Source organism: Equus quagga, chromosome 6, assembly GCF_021613505.1.
Source record: "Equus quagga isolate Etosha38 chromosome 6, UCLA_HA_Equagga_1.0, whole genome shotgun sequence".
In the NCBI taxonomy this organism is placed as follows: domain Eukaryota; kingdom Metazoa; phylum Chordata; class Mammalia; order Perissodactyla; family Equidae; genus Equus; species Equus quagga.
In genome coordinates this window covers 13,823,657-13,832,138 of record NC_060272.1, presented here as the reverse complement: position 1 = coordinate 13,832,138, position 8,482 = coordinate 13,823,657, and the positions used below count along the sequence as shown (strand labels likewise).

Here is an 8,482-nt window from a genome sequence, read left to right as displayed (position 1 = left end):
AAACTTTGTTAGGCAGTATTTTAACAAAATCAACAAAGAAATCCCTCGAAAACGTGGCCTGTTCTGGCTGGGAAAATGCAAGAGCTCTCCACAGTCGCCTTACAAAACCCAGAAGCAGGGGGAGAGCTGGATACGGTCACCAGAAAACCGCTCAAAAAGGAGCCATCCATTTGGACCCTCTGCTCTGCCCCATATGACAACAGGAACAAAGTTCGGACCATCCGACTTGGACAAGTGCACGAGCAGGGAGGGCGTGACTTGCGGGGACGGGGTGAGGCGGGGCGAAACAGGGGCGTGGCCAAACCGCGGGGGCGTGGCTAAAGAGACATGGGGGCGTGACTTAGGGGCGTGGCAAGGTGGGAGGACGGGTCTGACGGGGCGGGGCCGCCCACAGCGGAAAGATGGCGCTGCGTCTGCTGCGGAGGGCGGTGCGCGGAGTGGCGGCGGCGGCGCTGCCGAGGCTGTGAGTGCAGGTCCCCAGTCCCTCGCCGCCCGGCCGGGCTCGCTGAGGGTCGGCACCCGGGTCAGGCCCGCGGGCCGGCCGCGGCCTCCCGCATCCTTGGCAGGAGTCCTGGCCGGCCGGGAGTGTCGTGCACTCTCCGCGCGACGGCTTGACCTCTGCCAAGGTCGCCGACGTCTGGCGAGGGTCGCCCCCACCCCCGGTGCCTCCCTGTGGGAGGGTCCTTGCTTGGGCCCGGAAAATGGGTACAAGCGTTCCATGTGTCAGCGCCAGAAAACTAAACTAGCCTCCCCCGCAAAGTGACAACCGTGAAGCTGCAGATGTGTTCTAGAAGGGGTCCTGGAGTCGGCCTCTGGGAGGCGGCTTGCCCGATGAATGAGAGCCCCTTCCGTTCGCGTGGTCAGCACAGCGGTTCCCAAACGGTTTGGTCTCAGGACCCCTTAACACGCTGCAGAGTTATTGAGGACCCTGAAGAGCTTTTGCTTGTATCTATTCGTTTCTACGGTATGAAGAATTAAATGCAAAAGATATTCATTTAAAAATAACAAACCCATTAAATTTTAATCCAAATGACGTATTTAATGAAAAATCATATTTTCCAAAAAAAAAAAAAAAAGGTGAGAAGAGTACCATGGTTTTATATTTTTGAAAATCTCTCTAGTCTCGTAAGGGACAGTTGGAGTCTTATCAGCTGTCTTGGAGGAAGTTTACAGAGGAGTTCCGGGCTCACACAGATGCAGATACTAGTTGGAAAAGGGAAGACCGAACATCCTCTCAAAGGGTCTCAGGGAGCCCCGGGTGTCCTCGGACCACGCTTTGAGAACCAGTGGTGTAGCACTTGTCTGTTTGCTAACTACATGCACATACAGTATCTCATTTGGTTCCCTGATCACCATGTGAAGAAGTCAGGTGACTTGTTTATGAAGATGAGGAAACTGAGGCTCAGAGAGGCTAAGTGACTCTCCCAAAGCAGGGAATGGCAGAGTTGGGTTCAGAAATCAAGTCTCTGGCTCCTGATCTGGAACTTTGTACGTCTGCTTGCTCTGTGCTTCCTGACATACCAGTGTCCATGCCGGGACCCACTTGGTCTTATGCATCCCGCCTTCCCATTTCCTAGACTGGGCTTGGTATATGTCCCTAGGCTCAGGAGATCACCCCTAGAACCAGAGGAGCCGCTGAGGCGGTGTACCCAGACCCTTCCAGAAGGTCCTTTTTCTAGCCTGTGAAAGGCCAGCTTCTGTGCCCTGTTCAGCAATGGGTCCAGTGACCACATGCAGTTACCTACATCTAAAGCTCACAGTGCTCTTTACCTCCCTTAGCACACTGGCTCATTCTCAACACACCTACGCCCTCCACCAGGCCATGGCAGCAGGCTTTCATGCAGGGCGCTTCATGGAGCCTGCACCATGGGTCAAATCCTCTGGGTCCTGGTGCCTTCAGAACACACGGGGATGGGAGAAGTAAAGGTCCCAAATGTCAGCTTAGAAAAGTCTGCTTAGAGATGCTTCAATTTCTACCCCAGTGGGGTTGCATTTCAGCTTCAGGCCAGTGGGCCTGCTTCTGGTGTTTTTTTCCTTCTGTTTTCAGAGTATCAGCACCATTGCTGATAGGCAGAGGCCATTCCTGACCCCTCTTTCTCAGCCTCCAACATTTGCTCCTATTGCAGTGCTGTCTATGATATTTCCCTGCCCATCGTGTCTCCAACCCTGCTGTTCTCTGTGGCCGCTGCTCCATTTATGTAAATACCCTGCCCTCAAGTTGAGGGAACAAAATTCCCCACTCCTAGGTGTGCTATTGCCAGGAGTGTCTTTTCTTTCTTTTAGGCCCTCTCAGCCGACAGAACAAAGAAATATGTGTGTGAATAGTAACCCTTGTATACACACATCTACAAATATTTCTATATGTAGCCATCTGTCTATATTAAAGTTAAACATGAGTTCATACTGTCTCCAATTCTAAGTTCCACATGGATCATTCTAGCCTCCTCCCCTTGCTTATTTGTAAATTTTCGTTCCAACAGTGGGAAACCTGATTCCCACCATCTGCCATCCAGTTGCTTAATAGTTCAATTTCAGCATACCTGTATAGCAGTGTCTGAATTGTTAGACCATACCCCATGGGAAGGAGCTTTATCAACTAGGGTGCAGTGCTTATGTGCAGTTCTTTTCCCTTTAGTCTTACAGGCTCCGCTCATTTCCAGAGTTACTCAGGTTAGCACCATTTTCTCCCATCCCCTTTAATGAAATTGTTTCTTCATTGTTTCTACAAATGAATTGTATTTGCAATACAGTTAGATTCTCTTGTCACAGTCTGCATTCTTTTCTGGGATCCCCCTACCTCTGAAATGAGTATTTTAAAAAATTGCATATATTGTTTCACTCTTTGCTATAGAGTTCTATGGGTTTTGACAAATGGATAGTGTCATGTGTCTACCTATAATGTATGCATTATGTATTCATAATATGTATCTATTCTATTATACAGAACAGTTTTACTTCCCTGAAAATCCCCTGTCTTCACCTCTTCATCCATCCCCACCTCCTCCCAAACTCCTGGCAAGCACTGATCATTTTACTGTCTTCTGTAGTTTTGCCTTTTCCAGAATATCATATAATTGGAATCATACAGTATGTAATCTTTTTAGACTGGGTTCCTTCCCTTAGCAATATGCATTAAAGTTCCTCCATGTCTTTTTGTGGCTTGATAACTCATTTCCTTTTATTGCTGAATAATATTCCATTGTATAGTTGTACCAGTTTTTTAATCCATTCACTTATTGAAGGACATTTTGGTTGCTTCTAGTTTTTGTTGATCATGAGTAAAGCTGCTGTAAATGTTCATGTGCAGGGTTTGTACGGACATAAGTTTTCAGATCTATTGGGTAAATACCTAGGAGTATGATTGTATTGTAAGACTATATTCAGCTTTGTAAGAAACTACGGAACTGCTTCCAAAGTGGCTCTCTACCATTTTGCATTCCTGCCGTCAGTGAGTGAGAGTTTCTGTTGCTCCGCACCCTTGCTGGTATTTAGTAGTGTCACTTTAAAAAATTCTAGCCATTTTAATGGGTATATAGTTGTATCTGTTCTTGTTTTAATATGTTAATTTGTTTTAACTTGAAATTCCCTGATGTCAAATGATGTTGAGTATCTTGTTATATGTAATTTGCCATCTGTGTATCTTTTTGATGAGGTGTCTATTCAGATCTTCTGCATAATTCTTTTTTGGTGAGGAAGATTAGCCCTGAGCTAAATCTGTTGCCAGTCTTCCTCTTTTTTCTCCCCAAAGCCCCAGTACATAGTTGTGTATCCTAGTTGTAAGTCATTCTTGTTCCTCTGTGTGGGATGCCACCACAGCATGGCTTGATGAGCAGTGCATAGGTCTGTGCCCAGGATGCAAACTGGCGAACCCGGGGCCAGTGAAGCAGAGCACGTGAACTTAACTACTACACCACTGAGGCAGCCCCTCTTATGGTTGAGTTTTAAGTATTGTTTGTATATTTTAGATATAAGTCCTTTATCAGTTACATGTTTTGCAAATATCTTCTCCCAGTCTGTGGCTTGTCTTTTCATTCTTGGAACAGAACCTTTCACAGAGCATATGTTTTTGATTTTTATGAAGACAGGCTTGTCAATTTTTTTTTTTTCATGCATCATGCTTTTGATGTTGTATATAAAAACTCATTGCCAAATCCCAGGTCACATAGATTTTCTCCTATATTTTCTTGTAGAAGTTTTACAGTATTGTGTTTTATACTTAGGACTATGATCCATTTTGAGTTGATTTTTATGATAGGTATGAAGTCTGTGTCTAGTTCATTTTTTTTGCATGTTGACATCCAATTGTTCCAGCCTATTTGTTGAACAAACTATCCTTTCTCCGTTTAATTGCCTTTACTCTTTTGTCAAAGGTCAGTTGGCTGTATTTATGTGGGTCTATTTCTGATCTCTCTGTTCTGTTATATTGATCTGTGTGTCTATTCTTTCACCAATACCATGCTGTCTTTATCATCTTGGCTTTATATTAACTCTTGAAATTGACTAGTGGCGGTCCTGCAGCTTCAGTCTTCTTTCATATTGTATTGGCTATTCCGAGTCTTTTGCATTTCGTCGTAAACTTTCTTGTGTGTGTGTGAGGAAGATTGGCCCTGAGCTAACATCTGAGCCAGTCTTCCTCTATTTTGTGTGTGGGATGCCACCACAGCATGGCTTGATAAGCAGTGTGTAGGTCCGTTTCTAGGATCTGAACCTGCAAACCCCAGGCTGCCAAAGCAGAGCACACAAACTTAACCACTGTGCCACTGGGCCAGCCCCTAGACGCATAAAATTTAGAATCAGTTTGTTGGTATCCACAAAATAGCTTGCTGAGGTTTGATTGGGATTGTATTGCATCTATAGATTAAGTTGGGAAGAATTGACGTCTTAACAGTATTGAATCTTCCAATCCATGAACATGGAATATCTTTCCATTTATTTAAATCTTCTTGATTTCTTTCATCAGAGTTTAATAGTTCTCTGCATATGGATCTTGTTTTGTTAGATTTATACCTAAGTATTTCAGGTTTTGGATGCTACTGTAAATGGTAGTGTGTTTTAAATGTTAAATTCTGGTTGTTCATTGCTGATATATAGGAAAGCAATTGACTTTTTTTTTTGGTGAGGAAGGTTGGCCCTGAGCTAACATCTGTTGCCAGTCTTCCTCTTTTTGCTTGAGGAAGATTGTCCCTGAACTAACATCTGTGCCCATCTTCCTCTATTTTGTATGTGGGATGCTGCCACAGAATGGCTTGATGAGCAGTGTGTAGGTCTGTGCCCAGGATCTGAACCTGTGAAGCCTGGGCCACCAAAGCGGAGCTCATGAACCCAACCACTACATCTCTCACCAGCCCCACAATTGACTTTTTAATATTAATTTTGTATTCTGCACCCTTGCACTCACTTGTTAATTCCATGAATTATTTTTTGTCAATTCTTTGGGATTTTCTACATAGACAATCATGTCATTCACAAACAAAGATAGTTTTATTTCTTCTTTCTCAATATGTTTACCATTTATTTCCTTTTCTTTTCCTATTGCACTAGCTAGTGGTTCCAGTAAGATATTAAATAGGAGTGATGAAAGGGGATATTCTTACCTTATTCTCAATCTTAGAAGGAAAGCATCCAGTTTCTCATAAGTCTGATGTTAACTGTAGGTGTCTTGTAGATGTTTTTTGTTCTCTGTTTGCTGACAGGTTTTTTTTTGGTTCATAAATGGGTGTTGGATTTTGTCAAGTTCTTTTTCTGCGTCACTTGGTATGATTATATGATTCTTCTTCTTTAGCCTTTTGATGTGACAGATTACTTTAATTGAATTTTGACTGTTGAACCAGCCTTGTATACCTGAAATAATCCCACCTGGTCATGGCATATAATTCTTTTTATACCTTGTTGGCTTCAATTTGCTAATATTTTGTTGAGATTTTACATCTCTGTTCATGAGAAATATTGGTCTGTAGTTTTCCTTTCTTGTAATGTTTTCATTTGGAATTAGTTTCTAGATGTCTCATGTCTTTTGTGTTGCTCTGTTCCTTCTTTACTTCTTTCCTTTGCATTAAATCAATATTTTCTCATGTAATATTTTTAAATTTTTAAATGATTTTTCACTATTTTTAAGTTTATTTTTAATAGTCACTCTGAAATTATAGTAAAGTATATATAACATAAACTTTGCCATTTTAACCATTTTAAGTGTACAATTTAGTGGCATTATTACATTCACGCTGTTGTGAAACCAACACCACTATTTATTTCCAAAATTTTTTCATCACTCCAAACGGAAACTCTGTACCCATTAAGCAATAACTTCTCCTTCCCCAGTGCCTGATAATCTCTAAGCTACTTTCTATCTCTATGAATTTGTCTGTTCTAGATATTTCATTTAAGTAGAGTCATACAATATTTATCCTTTTGTTTCTGGCTTATTTCACTTAGGCTAATGTTTTCAGGATTCATCCATGTGTAGCATGTATCAGAATTTCATTTCTTTTTGTGGCTAGATAATATTCCATTGTATGAATATTATCACATACTTCTTAACTTATCAAAATCTACTTTTGATGTATACTGATTCCAGAAGATGGTATGTCTATATAGTTTTATTCCCATTTCTTCTTTTTTGTTGTATTGTTGTTATATATGTTATGTTTATATATGTTACAAACCCAGTAATACATTGTTGTAGTTACTACTTATATAATTTTATGTCTTTTAAAGAAGCTTACAGAAGGAGATGCAAGTACACACACACACACACACGTATTTTATAGTATTTGTTATATTAACCCTATTTACTGCTTCTGGTTCTTTTCATTTGTTCCTATGGGTTTGAGTTACCATCTTTGCCATTTCTTTAGCTTCTGATTGTGGCTGTTGGTTTTCAAGGCTACCACAGAACTGGAGTTGGGGGAGAGGATAAGTTAAAACCCCAGATAGCCTGCTGTTTTTACTGAGATTCATCCATGTTTCTTGAGTAAATACTCTCCAGAGTACTTCTAGCCTTTGGTTAATTTCTAGAGTTCTTAAAAAGTTGATTCTAACAATGTTTGCCAATTCATTGCTTTTATGGAGAATAGGATTTTTTTTTTTTTTTTGAGGAAAATTGGCCCTGAGCTAACATCTCTTGCTAATCTTTCCTGTTTTTGCTTGAGGAAGATTGTCGCTGAGCTAACATCTGTACCAATCTTCCTCTATTTTATGTGGGATGCTGCCACACCGTAGCTTGATGAGCAGTGCTAGGTCCATGCCTGCGAACCCCAGGCCGCCTAAGCGAAGTGTATGAACTTAACCACTACGCCACTGGGCCAGCCCCAAGGATAGGATTTGTGAAGATCTTTTCTCTGCAATTTTTGCTGAAGTCACCCCTGCTTAGAGTTTTGATCAAGAATGGATTTGAATTTATAAATTTTTTTTTCAATAACTATTTGATGATCATATGGCTTTTCTTCTTTAGTGTGTTAATATGGTGAATTAGATTGGTTGATTTTTCAAAGTTAAACCAACCTTACATTCCTGGAATATACTCCACTTGATCATGATGTATTATTTTTATATATTGTTGGATCGAATGTGCTAAAATTTTGTTAAAATTATTTGCGTCTGTGCTGATAAGGAATAGTAGCCTATAGTTTTCTTGTACTGTCTGGGTCAGGGTTTGGTACTGGAGTAATTATGGCCCCATAGAAAGCATTGGAGAGTGTTGCCTCTTCTTCCATTTTCTGAAACAGTTTATATAGGATTGGCAATAATTTTTCCTTAAATGTTTGTTCCTGGAATTTTCTTTGTGGAAAAAATTTTAAACTGCAAATTCAATTTTTTTAATAGATATAAGGCTTTTCATGTTATCTAATTCTTCTTGAATGAGCTTTGGTACTTTGTGTCTTTCAAGGAATTTGTCCATTTCATCTAAGTTGTTGAATTCATGGGCATAGAGTTGTTTATGATAATCTCGTATCCTTTTTCTTATAGCTTTATGGAGGTGTAATTTACACACCATAAAATCCACCCTTTGTAAGTGTACAGTTAAATAATTTTTAGTTAATTTATAGAGTTGTGCAGCTATCATCACAATCCAATTTTAGATCACCCTCAAAATTTCCGTGATCCCCCAAATTCTCTCAAGCCCATTTGCAGTTAACCCCTCTTCCTGCCTCCAGCCCTCTCATCCTTTTAATGTTTATATTCTGAGTAGTGATATGCCTTCTCTCCATGATATTTGTAATTTTTTTTCTCTCTTTTTCACTTGATCAGTCTGCCTGGAGTTTTATCAGTTTTATTTATCTTCTTAAAGAACTGTCTTTTGGTTTTATTCATTTTTCCTATTGTTTTTTGTTTTCTATTTCATAGACTTCTGCTCCTATCTTTATCATTTCCTATCTTCAGCTTACTTTGGGTTTAATTCGTCCTTTTCTTCTAGTTTCTTAAGGTGGAAATTTAGATAATTGACTTTAGGCCTTTCTAGTTTTTTAATATAAGCATTTAATAA

The 8,482-nt window shown here is 40.4% G+C and overlaps 1 protein-coding gene across 3 annotated transcripts in view; it reads left to right on the top strand.

Moving 5' to 3' along the window:
* The first annotated feature begins 345 nt into the window (after positions 1–345).
* CLYBL (citramalyl-CoA lyase) overlaps positions 346–8,482 on the top strand; it is a 220,216-nt gene continuing 212,079 nt past the window's right edge. For all 3 annotated transcript variants that reach the window (XM_046664696.1, XM_046664697.1, XM_046664693.1), the window contains exon 1: positions 346–463. In XM_046664696.1, the coding sequence (XP_046520652.1) occupies positions 402–463 (62 nt within the window). In that variant the 5' untranslated portion in view covers positions 346–401. The remainder of the gene's footprint in view (positions 464–8,482) is intronic.